The sequence below is a fragment of the Petaurus breviceps genome, unplaced genomic scaffold, assembly GCF_028583685.1.
Source record: "Petaurus breviceps papuanus isolate PSGF00001 unplaced genomic scaffold, PetGlider_PUasm1.0 91023, whole genome shotgun sequence".
In the NCBI taxonomy this organism is placed as follows: Eukaryota; Metazoa; Chordata; class Mammalia; order Diprotodontia; family Petauridae; genus Petaurus; species Petaurus breviceps.
Window position 1 is genome coordinate 6,540,670 of NW_027187398.1, and position 15,534 is coordinate 6,556,203.

General features: G+C 42.1%; 2 protein-coding genes and 1 non-coding gene across 6 annotated transcripts; 2 read left to right on the forward strand and 1 right to left on the reverse strand.

The window, feature by feature from the left end:
• Positions 1-1,533: 1,533 nt before the first annotated feature.
• Positions 1,534-7,767, forward strand: SNAPIN (SNAP associated protein). 2 transcript variants are annotated; one of them, XM_069078061.1, is made up of 4 exons: positions 1,534-1,759; positions 2,025-2,071; positions 2,302-2,420; positions 7,609-7,767. In XM_069078061.1, the coding sequence occupies exons 1-4, from the start codon at positions 1,617-1,619 to the stop codon at positions 7,642-7,644; spliced, it is 345 nt and encodes a 114-aa protein (XP_068934162.1). In that variant the 5' UTR covers positions 1,534-1,616; the 3' UTR covers positions 7,645-7,767. The 2 variants fall into 2 exon arrangements, with proteins under 2 accessions (XP_068934162.1, XP_068934161.1); XM_069078060.1 differs by lacking the exon at positions 7,609-7,767 and adding an exon at positions 3,036-3,697 and having other exon boundaries at positions 1,535-1,759.
• On the reverse strand, positions 3,980-13,377 carry ILF2 (interleukin enhancer binding factor 2). Of its 3 annotated transcripts, XM_069078057.1 has the most exons (14): positions 13,240-13,377; positions 11,938-11,997; positions 10,249-10,291; positions 9,668-9,772; positions 9,076-9,153; positions 8,200-8,302; positions 7,658-7,723; positions 7,249-7,365; positions 6,723-6,801; positions 6,374-6,461; positions 5,278-5,339; positions 5,074-5,188; positions 4,747-4,837; positions 4,299-4,562 (listed from the first exon to the last, which is right to left on the reverse strand). In XM_069078057.1, the coding sequence occupies exons 1-14, from the start codon at positions 13,242-13,244 to the stop codon at positions 4,402-4,404; spliced, it is 1,173 nt and encodes a 390-aa protein (XP_068934158.1). In that variant the 5' UTR covers positions 13,245-13,377; the 3' UTR covers positions 4,299-4,401. The 3 variants fall into 3 exon arrangements, with proteins under 3 accessions (XP_068934160.1, XP_068934159.1, XP_068934158.1); XM_069078059.1 differs by lacking the exon at positions 4,747-4,837 and having other exon boundaries at positions 3,980-4,364; XM_069078058.1 differs by lacking the exon at positions 4,747-4,837 and having other exon boundaries at positions 3,980-4,364; positions 5,050-5,188.
• Positions 13,378-13,600: 223 nt separating this feature from the next.
• On the forward strand, positions 13,601-13,672 carry TRNAM-CAU (transfer RNA methionine (anticodon CAU)). The gene has a single exon. It is a non-coding gene; the product is annotated as a tRNA-Met (tRNA).
• Positions 13,673-15,534: the final 1,862 nt, after the last annotated feature.

Consider the following 15,534-nt stretch of genomic DNA (forward strand, 5'->3'; position numbering starts at 1 on the left):
ATACTGTAGTCTATTAATTGTGCAATAGTATTACGTCTAAAAAAACAACATACATATTTTAGTTAAAAAATACTTTATTACTAAAAATGCTAACCATCATTTGAGCCTTCACCGAGTGGTAATCATTTTGTTGATGGAAGATCTTTTTCCTTGGTGTTGATGGCGGCTGACTGATTGGGGTGTTGGTTGCTGAAGGTTGGTGTGACTGGCAATTCCTTAGAATAAAGCCATTAAGTTTACTGCCTTGATTGACACGCCCTTCACAAAAGATTTCTTTGCAGCATGTAATGCTGGTTGATAGCATTTTACCCACAGTAGAAATTCTTTCAAAATTAGAGTCAATCCTCTCAAACCCTGAAGCTGCTTTATCAGCTAAGTTTATGTAATATTCTTCAATATCTTTGTGTCTCAGGGAATAGGAGGCCAAGGATATCAGAGAGAGGTCGGAAACAGACCAGTCAGTGGAGCAGTCAGAACACACATTTATAGATTAAATTCCTGTTTTATATAGGTGCTGTTCTCGGAGCCCTAAACAATTACAACTGTAACATCAAGATCACAGAATAGCATAAGCCATAAAATGATCATGAAAAAGTTTGAAATATTACAAGAATTCTCAAAATGTAACACAGAGACACAATGTAAGCACATACTGTTGGAAAAATGGTTCTGAAAGACTTGAATTCAAGGCAAGTTTGCCACAAACCGTGAATTTGTAAAAAAAAGAAAAACCCAAACCAACCACAATATCTGTCAAGCAATAAAGGAAAGCTCAATAAATGAGGTATGCCTGTACTGGTTTTGTGTACACGTTGTTTCCCCTGGTTTTCCCTTACCCCTGAAGTCAAGGATTGCTTGGCTTTTGTCTTTGTATCATATCCGGTTGTCCAGCACACCACCAGGCACATTGTTCACGCCCAATAAATATTAGCTGATGGGTTGATATCTAGTATACCAAAGGAAATAAGTCCTTGGAGAGAAACCTCCCTTTAGTCTACAAAACCTTAAAGTTTCTACACGAAGCAGAACCAGGAAACAATACAGACTAGGACAATGTAAATGAAAAGCCCAGCAAAATAATAAAATGAATCCTGGGAAATCAAGATCAAACTTAGACCCAAAAAAGAAATACGAGAAGATGTAACCCCTATTCCCAATCCCCAGATCTTCTTTGCAGGGGATGCGGGGGGGGGGGGGGAATAGGGGTTAGAGGGAATGGGGGGACTATAGTCGTGAAAGACTGGACATTAGATTTTTTTCATATATTGGTTAATTTTGCTGAACTTTTTTCTCTCTTATTATTCTTTGTTATAAGAAAAATATAGATAGGTGTCAAAACAAGCGATAAGAACAAAAATAAAAACGGACTTGAAAATCCGATAAAGCAAACAAATGACAGCCCCCATGTGCCTTGATGAAAACTGGATCTCCACTGCACCTCGTTCCGTCTCATCCCATCCTCTTTAAAACTCAGAGACTACATTTCCCAGAAGCCCTAGCGCTCATGGCGAAGACGGCACCTCCCAGGCGCCCCCTCGTGGCCGATGTCTTTCGGAGGGATCTGGTCAGTTCCCAGCGGCCCTCGCGAGGGGTTCCGGTCTCGCTGAGCGCAGGAGATGGCCGGGGCTAGCTCTGCTGCGGTGTCGGGAGCCGGTACACCGGTGGCCGGGCCCTCTGGCCGGGATTTGTTCGCGGAAGGGCTGCTGGAGTTCCTGCGGCCCGCCGTGCAGCAGCTCGACTCGCACGTGCACGCAGTTCGGTGCGAGCGAGGCGGGGTTTGACTTCTCCAGGGGCGTGGGAAGGGGGCGGGTCTGTCGGGCCGGCTGAAGCGGGGAGCTGGATGCGGGGGGGGGGCGCCGAGGGCCGGAGGTCGGACCCGGGCTTCGGGGGCAGAGGCGCGGAGGGCTGGAGCCGGAGCAGAGGCGAGACGGCCTGCCGGTCAGCCTCGGTCTGCCCAGACGAGGCCCTGGGGCGGTGGGCTAGCTGACGGGCACTGACCGACTGGGTTTTGTCTGCCGTCGCAGGGAGAGTCAGGTGGAGCTGCGGGAACAGATTGACAATTTGGCCACCGGTGAGTGAGCGGACGTCCCCGGTCCCGAGAGGCCTTTCCCTTTTTTCCATCCCCAGGTTTTCCAGGGCCTGACTTTCCTGTGCTCCCTCTCCGGGCTTTCGAGACTGACACCTCCTTGACCCACTCCCCAGTTAGACCCTGTTCTAATGGTTGAGCCCCTGTGGGAACATAGGCACTCCCATTGACAGCCTTTTACGGCCGGCGCCCCCTTCCCCCTTTTTGCCCTCCAGAACTCTGCAGAATCAACGAAGACCAGAAGGTGGCTTTGGACCTGGATCCCTACGTGAAGAAGCTCCTGAATGCCAGGAGACGGGTCGTGTTAGTTAATAACATCCTGCAGAATGCCCAGGTAGGGGAATCTCATGACACCCACTTCAAGGTTTTCAATCTTGATTTTGCAACATCCAAGGGTTATCTGTCACATCCAACTATGAGACATGGCAGTTTTCCAAACTATTAAAATATATATAAAAGCAGTTAAGATTTAAAAGGTGTAAAAACCAACCCCCTCATTTTATAGATGAGGAAACTTGGGTGCCTTGTTAGAACTCAAACCAAGGTCTACTGACTCCAGACAATTGAATTACATAGATTTCCCATTTCAGACCTGTTAATTCGACATTAGTGTAGAAAACTCAATAGTATGGAAATAATTCCTCTGCAAATATAGATTAGCACTTCACTTGTAATTTGAGTTATCTGTGGTCATCAGCTAATATATGTGATAGGCATTGAACCTAGATCTTTCTGACTGCAAGGTCAGCCGTCAGACCTCTCTATCCACTACAAATCATTGTTATTTTAGAGGGTTAGGGATCAGGGATTAAAACATAGGTCATCTCCAAAAAGGTTGGAGGTTATTTTGAACAATAACTTGACTTTGAGGTGATACAATTTTAGGGAAAAGACTTGAACTCCTAGGTCCTTCTTATCCTGCTGCCAGAAATCAACTTTTTCCTTTTAGGAACGGTTGAGACGGTTGAACCACAGTGTTGCCAAGGAGACAGTTCGACGGCGAGCCATGCTAGAGTCAGGGGGCTACCCTTCTGGTTCCCCAAGCAAATAATGCTTCTTAGAAGAACCATGAGTCCTATTCTCAAATTGGCTTGCTTCAACTTCAGACTCTAGAAGATACTGAATCTGTACTGACCTGGAAGCATAAGGAGTATTTAAACAGCTGCTTTGTCATTTGTGTTCTGAGCACTTGGTACGAAATTAACCCATTTAGCTTGGGATCCCAGAAATAGCCCCTTGCCTAAATTCGGGTTGGGAAAAGTTTCAGGAAAATCAGTTCACAGGTATTCTTGTTTTTCAAGAGCCGTTTGTAAAGCCTGCAGGCTTACAAAGGGGAAAGCTGCAGGCTCCAGATCCATCTAGCACTCTGCACCCCTGACCCTGGGTGGCATTGTTCCTGCTAGATGCTAAGTTGCTTGTCCCTGGACAGCTTCCCTCATAATGACTTGTACTTTTTCCTATGCTTGCACTGAGGATTTCAGGGGGAAGGATCTTGGTGAGGAGGCCTTGCCCATCTACCCTTCTATTGATTGCACTAGCTTAATTTAGCTGCCACAGCAGCATTTCTATTAACTGTACAATTCAATAAACATTAGAGTATTAATGCTATAACCCTGTATTTAGGTTTACTCCAAGATGATATGTAGGTGGGGACTAGATTCTTAAGCTTTTGAAGATATTAATTTTCTGTGCCTCTCCCTCTGGAGTAAATCAGATTCCCAATCATGACTGTGCACTTGCCTGGGAGGGGGGACTGAAGAGAAGAGGGGGAGTGTTAAAATGGATCTTTTCTTTCCCCAAGCCATAATCTGGCAAGAAGCTTGTAAAGCAAACTTTAAAACTAAGTCAAGAGACAAGTTCCAACATTGTTAGCTGAAGGAAGGAAAAGAAAAGAACCTTAGAAGGAAACACTTTTAATAGTTTCTAAATAAAAAAAAAAAACCTTTCAGACACTAACAGTTCACAATAATTTCAACAAAAAAAAATTCTAGGAGGTTTTGGCCTTAGTAGGGTTTCCAGAGTGGGTTGTTCTGTGGAAAGATTAGGGGTATGTGTAAATCTATAAAAGAACAAAGTTAAGGAAGGCTGACACCTTCCCTTCCCTTTGTGGCATAGGCCACAAACGTCAGATTCCTGTAGCTGAGTCAAGGGAGCATCAAATCACCTACAAGACAATGCTTCTTTCTCCACAGCTACCAGAAGGTTTTCAGCCTTATTTTTTCTTCCCATAATCCCCTCACCTTCACACATGCCACCACCCAAGCTCCACAAAGGATGCCTGTTGCCTTTGGCAGCCAAGAAAGAACCAGAAGGGATCACTCTTGGGTCTCCATGCTCTCCTCTTCTTCTCCTTGAGGTGGCTCCTCTGCATTCTCCTCTTCTTCTTCACCTTCCTTCTTTTCTGGAGGCTTTTCATAAGCTTTTTCAGAAGGTGTCACTATTACCCCATCCCAGGTGGACATTTCTGAGGCAAGATCTAAAAGGAAAAGGATGGAATTAAGATGACTTCAGGCAGCCAGGTGGGAGAGTCTGCTTTGTTCTAAGTGAGATAATGCCATGTAAGACAGTAGCATTTATATCTAGATATCTCCTCAATTAGCACAAAAGCCTATCTGCCATCCAGACTCAGTAAGAAGTACTTAGCTTTAATAGACACTCACAACTGGCATCACCCTCCTGGCCAAGGATCTTCCTATATCCTCCATGTGACAGGATCCGAACCAATGTCTGAGCTGTATAGCATACCATATCCTGAATGGGAACAAAAATAAAGATCAGTCAGAAGATGCCTGCCAAACTCTCACACCATTCAGAACAGAATGAGGGGCTTACTCTTAAAGCCACAGCTAAAGTTTATTAACGACTAACTCCACTGGCCCCTTTTTAAAGATTGTACTCCCCCAAATTAGTAAAGGGCCAAAAGCAAATTTGACTTGGGACTGGAAGGAAGGCTAAGGTTCCACATAATTTTCTAACATTTCCATTACCTGTTGTTCCAGGGTCATGACTGTATGTACCCGGAAATTACCACTTTCACAGGGGTCAGTAATCCCTACTGAACCAGGAAGAAATAACCCAGCAGCCAGAATCTGAAGGCATCGCCTAGGACATAAGGGAAGGTGTTAAGAGTCAGCAAAGATAAGTCATCACTCTAAGGAAATCAGAATAGCTCCTAAGAGCAAGCTCTGTACCTGTAAGCCACATTGAGGGCCAAGGGCTGTCTGGTAGGGTTGTTCATCACAGCATAGTGGCCCTGGAAAAGACAAAACAATTGATACAAAGAACTCAAAGAATCAAACTGATAAATTTACCTTTAATCTAACCTAAAGTCATCATAGTGCAATATGGGAAACAATCAGGAGCAGAAAGAATCTAAAATATACTGTTTCTAGGAGCTATGCCTTGAAGGCAAGGACTCCTTATGTCCCTTCTGTCCACAATAATATCAACAATGGATCATAATTTTAATTTACTTGTCCACAGTCTGACTTAAGTCTCAATTATTTTTTTTTCAGATTCTGAAGGCTTTCAAAGTTACTAGTCTCAATAAATACATAGAACTTCAACTGTCACCTCTGCTGTTCCCTATTCCCTTTTGAGTTAAGTTCAAACTCCTTGGCATGGACATCCAACACTAGACCATCTGCCAACACTCCACCTCTAGTCTTCTCTCATGTTACTTCCCCCATGCTTTCTAGACTCTAGCCACCCATGATCACTCTGCCCCTGAAAACAGTGTGTGCTTGCTCTTTCATGTTGCTTAGGCTGCAGTTCTCTGTGCCTGAAATATATTCTTAACATTTTTGAAAGCTCCCCTCTAGAGCCTGCTGCCTCTCCTCTCTCGAATGTACCCACCCTGGTCAGGAATGAATACCTTCTTCAGAGCCCACACTTCACCTTCCTGTATTGTGTCATCTTCCTATTAGACACTAACCTCTACAACGGGAGGTATTTCTTAACCTAAAAGCCATATTTTCCCCACAGTGTACTTACACAATACTTTACACATGATAAATAATACCTACCATTTATATAATCCTTAAAAGTTGCAAAATTGCTTAACATTCATACATACATGATCACATTTGATCCTAATGACAACCATACTATTATTATCATTACCATTTTACAAATAAGGAAACTGGTTAAGGGAGTAAAGTGACTTGACAAAGGTCACATAATAAATAAGAGGTAGCAGTCAAAGTCTGATCTTCCCAACCCTAATCTCAGCACTCTTAACAAGTGTGTATAAATTTAAAAAACCTAATTGCCCCTTCCTTCACTTACCAAAAGGTCAAGGATCCAAGGTGTGAGAGGTTCAAAGCCAGGGAACCGAATCCTCAAGTCCTTCAATAGACGGATAAGAACTTTCACCCTAAGGGAAAAAGGAACCCTATGTCAGAAGGGCCAATAAATTGGACCCTAACCTTTTAAATGCTCAACACAAGATTTAAAGGAGTTAACTACTACAAGACTCATTTTTCTTATGTTACATAAAGTAAAAATGACAAATGCCTAGGGAAGAATTGGGGGGAAAAAATGGGTCAATTTGAGGGATTTCTAGCATCTCCTGTTATCATTGTTGATGCAAAAATGACAAAAGGATGAAGGTAACTTCATTAACTGGGTGACTTACGTGGACTGAGAAGCATTCTCTTCAAACCAGCGAGCATGCCGAATGGCTGCCAAAGCACTCTGTAGAACCTTGATATCCACTGGGAAAGAAAAAGGAGGATCAGGATGACTTCTTAAACACACTATCCTAATTCCCTGTCTCAGAACTTAAGTCTCTGGGAAAAGGGAGGGCATCTCAAACTGATTTCTTACAACCTAGGGAGCAGAATGGCTACTGTACTCTTTCTAAATTATAAACTTTCTCACAGATTTTTACTTTATTACTTTTTCTATTCAGCCTTCAAGCCACTCCTATATAAATTCTCACTTCTAAAACCTCCCTGGGGACAGATATACTTATTCAAGATTTACAAATCTCACGTAAGAAGGCATGTAAGAAATCCAATGACTTCTTCAGTCACGGGATGAATCAAACACTAACTAGAGAGAACAAAATATCGAGCATGCTGAATAGCAAACAGCAAGCTCACCTCTACCCAATGCTTCTAGGTCACAAAATACCCTGGCCAAGGAGGAGCTTGACTTACAATGTAGTTCTGGGTCCAGCTTTCGAAGATTAGGTGGCACTGTTGTAATGAGAATCTTCACTGTGGCATCAGCAGAGCTGATCTCAAAGCCAGTTTCATTGGTCAGCATAGTCAAAACTGAAGAAACAAAAAACAAATGAAACAGTTTATCTCATGGGCAAGGTACTGGAGGACAGGGGGTTGAGGGTGGAAAAAAGTCATCTTTTCAATTCTGTAGTAGAATTCAGAACTAGAACTTAGAACAAAGAGCTTGAAGTTGGTTGAGCCAGGGAACCAATTTTCACAGCCTCTGAAAAACCATCCCTTACCAACGGTTTTGTTTTGCCTAATTTGAATGATTTGTATGCCTATCCTGTACAGTGCTTGGAACCAAGGAGAATTCAACATATATTGTGAAATGAAGCCAAACCTTCTGCAGGATCCTGTGCTCTAAGACTTTCCACCACTTTGTTCCCCAAGGCTGCAACTGCTTCCACTAGACAAAAGGAAAAGTAGAAAATAAATACCCCTCCAATACCACTACTTGTTATTTCTATGGTTTACCTAGCACTTTACTTATGCACCATGCCTAGAAAACAAGGCATAAGGAAAGATTATCTTTCTAACATTGCAGAAAAGAAAATTCCAGTCCTGACAAGAAAAGCAATGAATTAAGTTCAAAACATTCCAGCCTCCATCCCCCATCTGTACAGTTATATTTCCCAAATTCCATTCCCACTTTTATTTCCAAGCCCTCTACTTTTTTCAGTCAGTATTTATTAACTTTACAACATTCCTGATATCCTAATCTCCCTCCAAATTAAATAATCACAACTTCTGTTTCCCCCTCCAACCTCCCCAGGTCTCTCTCTTTTCTCAAATTCTCTCTCCTGGCAATTTGGACCTTGAGCCCCCAATGCCTCAAACCCAAGCCCCAGCTGGTTCCCAGGACCAAGAAAGCTTGTCACCCACATGTTGGCAGGATCTTCAGGATCACTACCAGATCAGCCACATTATGCCCTGTGGTCATTGTCCCTTTCTTGTAAGATCCCACTTGCCGGACCTCTTCAATTTGCTGTTGGAAAGGGAAGAGGAGTTAATAGCAACAGAGAGAAAAGAACTATTGAAATCACATAAGTATAAATAGAGAAGAGAAAAAAGTCTTTTTTTTTTTTGAGGGGGGAGGCAGGGCAATTGGGGTTAAGTGACTTGCCCAAGGTCACATGTCTAGTAAATGTTAAGTGTCTGAGATCGGATTTGAACTCAGGTCCTCCTGTCTCCAGGGCCCATGCTTTATTCACTGCGCCACCTAGCCACTCCAAGTCTTTTTTTTTTTGACACAGTAAAAATACATAGTACTGTTATACATATTTATTATATGACCATATAACATATATTAGCAAGATTAAGATATACTATCTTAAAATCAAAATGGCAAAAAAACACATGCACATTACAAATAAAAACTGTATGTACGTCTCATATATCACAAATAACCTATAATACTAGTATTCATCCTGTCAATCAACACCAAGAATATTAAAGAGATTCCACTGTATTTTCCTTAGAGGCAGCTAGGTGGTGTACGTGAATCGTGTAGGATTGAAATCAGGAAAACCCGACTTAAATCCTGCCTCAGACACTAGCTGGGCAAATCACTTTAAGCCATTTTAGCCTCAGTTTCCATATCTATAAAACAGGAATAATCTCACCTATTATTATTGTGATTAAATTAGGTAACACGTAAAACACTATATAAAAGCTAGCTATAAGGTGAAAAGAGGTCCAAGGAAACTGTCACAGACCTATGGCTATCTTCCTCCTGGGACTCAATCAACAAAAACTTACCACCTCAAAGGTTCCTGGAGCCACAATCAGGTTGTCAATCACATTGTTGATTTTTGTTACCAGAGAAAGGATGGATGCCTGAAAATTAACATGAAATATAAAAGCCCAAGGTTAAAAAAAAGATCACCAAGAGTGTGTCAACAGCACCTGAAAAACTAAACTAAACATTATGGGTGACAATCCCAGGTATCAAGACTTGATAAAATCTTGTTACTCTGGGATCTGAATCAAGATTCAATTGTTATAGAAGGTATAGCAGTTTCAGTTCAGCTGAACTACAGAGTGCAAAGAGAGTAATGTACAATTAAGGTAAATAACATGGGTTGGGGCCACATTCTGAAGTATTTTAAAGGCTAAACAGAACTTATATTTGATTCTAAAGGCAACAGAGAGTTATTGAGTAGGGAAGAGATATAGCTGGACCTACACTTCAGGAAAATCAAATTCATTTCTTTCTTCTTAATACCTTCTCCCACCCAAAATGAGAAAGCTGAAAAACAACCAAGTGTAAGTCTCTGCAACTATTCCCAACACCATCTTCAGCTACTTGTTATTACCAGGGGAAAACATAGGGAAGATCTATAGAACAAACCTGTTCAGCAGAGTTAGGAGCAAGGTCCTGATTCCTCTTTAGCAATGCCTCACTGAAAGTGGTTTCATCAGGTGCAGGTTTGACTCGGGGGAAGGCCATTTCACACTGAACGAGAAAGAAGTTGAAATGATATAAGGAATCACAACAATTGCTACAGAGATGAAAATTATACACAACAAAAATCCAGTGAAGGAGTTACTATATTCTACCAGACATCCAAAAGAAATAAAAGCAGTAAAATTCCATGGTAATATTTTATACAAAGTCAACAATTCTTTCTTCCAAAATATCGTGACATCTTATTAACATCAAGGAAAAGAGAACTCAAGGTATCCAGAAAGGCAAAAACAGAAGTGACAATATTGTGCATTTCTGCCAGTATCAGTCAAGATTATAACTTCTCAGCCAGCAAAGCCTCTTTCTGTGTGAAAGGAAATACCAGTGGACCTCAAATCCTTCCCCAAAACCATATTTCTACTCAAATGAACTTGTGACTATACATGAGAGGACCATGACTCTGCCCCTACAATTATGATAAGCAAAAGTGGAAGACCCAAGTTAAATCAAAGTACCAAACTTACCACATAGAAATCAAATGGGATGTGTGGCACAAATGGCCTGAACCTTTAAAAAATAAAGGAAGAAAGAAAGAAAACAGTCATTTCTCATAACCAGGAATTAACTTTCTGACACATCTACAAAAAGAAAGCTTATGTAAAATAAAGTATTAGTAAAAAGAAATTTTTTAAATAAAAAAAATATTAAGTTAGTTAAGAGAGTTAAGTCTATCCCTTTATCATGACATGTTATTATATCCACATTTGAATAAATACCAATTCTAGAAACTGTTAACAAATAAAAAGCAAGTGTTAGAGAACTTAAGATTCTTAATTTCTATGTGGCACCTAGCAATGTCTGCCTACACAACCTTATTCTGATAAGATTAAACATTAAATGCTCAGAGCATTGGTAGCTTTGTGTGAAGACTTAATGGGAGATAGTAAAAATTTATACTAGCAGGGGTGGCTAGGCAGCACAGTGAATAGAGCACCAGCCCTGGAGTCAGGAGGACCTAAGTTCAAATCCAGCCTCACACACTTAACACAAAAACTAGTTGTGTGATCCTGGGCAAGTCACTTAACCCCAAATGCCCTCCAAAAAGCCAAAAAAAATTTATACTAGCTTCACACCCACCCACATGAGCTTATAGTTTCCAGGATATGTATTATCATTCAAATGTAGTTAATGAGCTAACATCTCTGTAGTTATTAGAGACCTTTGTAAACAACTACTACTCTGAACTGGCAACAAGGCCACCTGAGGTATCTCTCTCAACTTGGTGGGAATGGAACAAAAAAATTAACTCATTGCAGGAACAATAACAAATATTAAACACATATGCAAGATACAATGCTAGGCCCTTGTTAAACATTTCATCCCCACCTTCAAATATCTTACAGTCTCACTGGGGAAGGGGAGGTGGGGAAGAGAATGACAATACATACACAAGTAAAATTAAAAATTATATGAAGAAGGGAGAAGATATTAACAACTAGATAAAGGGGGAGACAAAGAGGAAAGACCTATAGGAGTAGCCCTTGAATTCAGCCTTTCTGAAAGAAGCTAGGGATTCTAAGAAGTAGAGGTAAAGAGAGAGAGCATTCCAGACACATGGAACCACCTATGCAAAGGCAAAGACAGGAAATGAAGTGTTGTATACAGTAAATATATATATATATAGAGAGAGAGAGAGCAGGTCAAATGGACTAGAAAAGGGAGAAAGTAAAAGGAGTAATATGAAATAAGACTGGAAAGGCTGGAGAGAGCCAAATTGTGGAGGGCTTTAAATAGCAAAGCAGAGTTTGCATTTTATTCTAGAGGCACATGGAGATATTAAAAGATTTTTGAATAGAGGAATCATATGGTCCAATCTGTAAATTAAGAATATCAATTTCGAAGCTGCAGATGATGGGGTAGAGAGACTAGAAGCAGGATACCAACTATGAGGCTATTAAAATAATCTAGGAAGGATATGATAAGGACCTTAACTTGGATAGAGACAATGTGAATGAGTACAGAAAAGGGGACAAATGTGACATGTCAAGAAAAGAGTGCAAGGGGAGAGCTGTGTCAGGCAGAGTATGGCTTCATAAAAAACAAGCAATATTTATTTACCCACTTCAAAGCCTCTATTGTAAAAGACTTTGGACTAAAAAATAATCAAGTGAAGGGAGACACACACCCATGTGGTACTCAAAGGTAGTACTAACCCTCCTCCTGGTCCTCCCCTGGAGCCAAAGCGCCCTCCACGACCACGGCCTCTATCACCCCTATAAATAAGACAAGCAATTGTTATGCAGAGTGAAGAAACAAACAACAACCTTACCATAGGTTGATCCAAACCTTCTCCCACCCCAATTTCTTCTCCCCATGTTATGATTCAACTTAATTCAACAGACACTCTGCTTACTCAACCTCTCAAACATTCAACTCAACAAGCATTTATTTTCAAAAAAAATTTTTATTGATCTTTTGTTTTTACATCATGATTATTACTGAATACATCCCTCCTGCTTCCCCTATTCAGGATGGCATTAAGAGAGAAAATTACAAGAGAAAAGTTATTCAAATTCTACCAATACATCCCCAGCATCTGGCAGTATATGCAAAAATTCTGTACTATTAATGCTCAAAAAACATTGATTAATGTAGACGTAGTTAGTCTAAGTAAATAAAGATGGCAGAAAGACCTGGATCCAAGTCCTGCCTGATTTATATATTGGCTATGTAACCCTGGTCAAGTCACTCCATTTCTTCAGTGCCCAAGGCAACTCTTAAATAGGTGGTAACCTGCATATAATGCCTTACTGGCAGTTCCCCACCACATGAAGGTTTGAGTAGGTTTCGAGTTGCCTGCTCCAGGTCTAGGTGCCGAGGACTTTAGCAGCTCTAGCCCTCAAGGAGCTTACATTCGTTTAACTGGGAAATGAGGCAGTAGATGGAAATCTGTAAATTAACTTTGCTAGTATTTTTGTTACACTGGCAGGGCCCAGCCAAGAACACTGAATATTCCTCCAGCTATTTAAATTGCTCTTTATATCTATAAGCAGTCTGTAACTGAATCTGTATGTAAGTATTTTGTGTTACGGTAGATTTATTCCCAACTATTTTATATTTAGCTTAAATGAGATTTCCATTTCTATTACTGCCTTACAAGATAATTTGAAGAAAAAGATAAGATGAATGGAAAGAACTCAGGAAAGGCTTCTTTGTAAGAAGTGTCACCGGAGGTAAGGACTCCAGGCGCTCTGCCTTCCCTGTTCCCCGAGATGAGGACTAGACTTCCTCAACCTTAAGAGGGAAGAGCTCCCTTGGGTTTCTCCCTCCCCCAACAAAATTCTGGGTTCTGCCATGAGTCCATCCCTCCCCCAACCAGGTCTAAGGGATCTTGGGATCCAGTCAACAACTGGACACCCGCTCCCTCCAGCTTCCTGGTGCTCTGGCCTCACTGCCTCCGGCCTTGGTCCTCATCCCCCGCTCCGGGTCTCCCCTGGAGCCCCCCGGCACCTCACCTCATGGTTCCCACAGTCTTGAACAATGGAGGCCCCGCCAACCGCCCCTTCCTCTAAGGAGCCAACAACCGGAGAGGCCGCTTGCCGGCACGTTCCAATAAAACCATTCGCTATTGGCTCCTGCGTCATGCCATCATCCACGCCCATTGGTCTCCTCGGGCAAGCACAATAATCAGCCATTGGGAGAGCCTGCTGTACAGGGAAACAGCCAATGAGAATCTGCCTAATGAAAGGCATTGACTGGAGCTACTCGTAGAACTTTCGGCAGGGGGCGCTGCGATAAGACCCACATAATGTTGACGTACGCACGAGACACGTTCTCCACTCTTTAAATACAGCTTAGCTAGTACGTTTGGTAGCTAGCAGAGTGGCGCAGCGGAAGCGTGCTGGGCCCATAACCCAGAGGTCGATGGATCGAAACCATCCTCTGCTAGGACCGTTTTTATTTCAAATGTAATTTTGTCTCTCCACTTCTTAATAGTACTATCTTGTAGAACAGAAGGTATTATCTCAAACATAAAGTGTAACCTATGTTATTTGCCTAAATTTAATCCACATAAATATGAGGATTAGAAGCAGAAGATGAAAAACAGAGACAAAAAAGAGGAAAGACGCAGGCCCAGAAATTGTGGGGTTTAAAGAAAGAGTGGGATCCCAAGGCAGGTTGTGAAGAAATGGAAGATTGGAAGGGAAACTGAAGCAACAGGAATAAATGAAAGTGACAGACTGAGCAGAGAATTCGTTTAAACTAGCATTTATTAAGCTCCTACTGCGTGCCAAGCACTGCACATATTGAGGATATGATATAAAAACAAAAATTAAGCCGTCCCTGACCTCAAGAACTTATATTTGCGGGGAGTGGGGGAGAAACATGTACACAAATAAGTAAATACAAATATTTGCGAACAAATACAAAGTAATAATAGTGGGGGAATAACACCTGGGGGATTCAGGAATGGCTTCTTGTGCAAGGTAGGTAGGAAATGAGGGTGCTAACCATGTGAGTGGAGGGAAAGGGACAGGCAAAAGATGCGCTAGTGAAATTTACAAAATTGATTAGGTAAGCCAAAGTGAAGAGTCAAGATTGTGAACCAGGGTGATGCCCTTAACAGAAATAGGAAGTTATAAGTCAAAGAGAGTTTAGGGAGAAAGAAATGAGTTCTTATTTAAATAGATCAACTTTGAAATATCTTTGGGACATCCAGATGGAAGTGTCCGGCTGGCCGCTGGAGAAACTGGAGGAGGGAGGCAAGAAGAAATGTCTCATTACTAGCCTCAGGCAATTACTCAATCTGGGCTTAACTTCTTTTCGTCCCAGTTTCCTAATCTGTCAAATGGACATAATGATAGCATTCACCTCTCAGGGTGGTTATAAGAATCAAATGAGATAATATGAGCTAATATTTGTGAAGTTCTTCGAAAACCTTTAAAGTATTATAGAAATACTGCTGTTTGTTGTGGTGGTGGTGGTGGTGATGATGATGATGATGATGATGATGATGATGATGATGATGATGATGATGATGATGATGATGATGATGATGATGATGATGATGATGATGATGATGAACGGAAGCTGGTCTGGGGCACCTGGGGGAAATCTGTTGTTAATGACCTGCCGGGCTGGAGCCGGCAACATCAGTGATGACTATTGACCACAGGGTGGCAGAATGACTCCACAGTCGTCCGGACTGCATCCAGTCGTCCAGGCTGAGCTCCCTACAGTCCCTAAGCCATGTCGCACACCCCACACCCCACACCCCACCCTGCCTCCTTCTCGCTCTTCCACCGAAGGCTCCAACTCCTCCTAAACCCTGCCGGGCGCTCGCTCGCCCTTGAACCACATCTTCTAGGAGCTGGGAAAGGATCCAAAACTTTGCTGCATCTACCGGAGAAGGGAGGAAACTTTCAAAGACCCCCTTGTGGGGTACAGTCTGCACCAAAACTCTCACACTGGGGGGATCTGTGCCCATCAATCCTGGGTGCTCTGTCTCTATCTCTCTCCTCCAATCTGGGAACCTGAGCGACCCAGAAATTCTCACTTTGTTCCTTGGGCATGTCTTTTTACGCCTCTGTGGCTCAGTTTCCTCGACTGTAAAATGAAAGGGTTGGACTTGACGGCTTCTGAGGTCCCTTAGGAGCTCCTTAGGAGCTAAGGCTACGATCTATCTCCGAGGCTCAGTCCTGGAGGGGAAATCACATACAGATGGAGAGCCTGGACTCCAGATTCCCAGCTCAACTCTCACCCTCTTTCCCCCTTCTCATTCTCCAGCTCATCATTCCCATAAATCTAGC

Bases quoted from the DNA above. Each gene is read 5' to 3' on its own strand.
- SNAPIN (XM_069078060.1), top strand. From the start codon at position 1,617: ATGGCCGGGGCTAGCTCTGCTGCGGTGTCGGGAGCCGGTACACCGGTG. The intron at 2,072-2,301 runs GTGAGTGAGCGG...TTTGCCCTCCAG, and splicing joins GATTGACAATTTGGCCACCG to AACTCTGCAGAATCAACGAA. The intron at 2,421-3,035 runs GTAGGGGAATCT...TTTTCCTTTTAG, and splicing joins ACATCCTGCAGAATGCCCAG to GAACGGTTGAGACGGTTGAA.
- ILF2 (XM_069078057.1), bottom strand. The intron at 9,773-10,248 runs GTAAGTTTGGTA...TTTCTCGTTCAG, and splicing joins TCCCATTTGATTTCTATGTG to TGTGAAATGGCCTTCCCCCG. The intron at 4,838-5,073 runs GTAATGGAAATG...GTTCCCATTCAG, and splicing joins TCATGACCCTGGAACAACAG to GATATGGTATGCTATACAGC.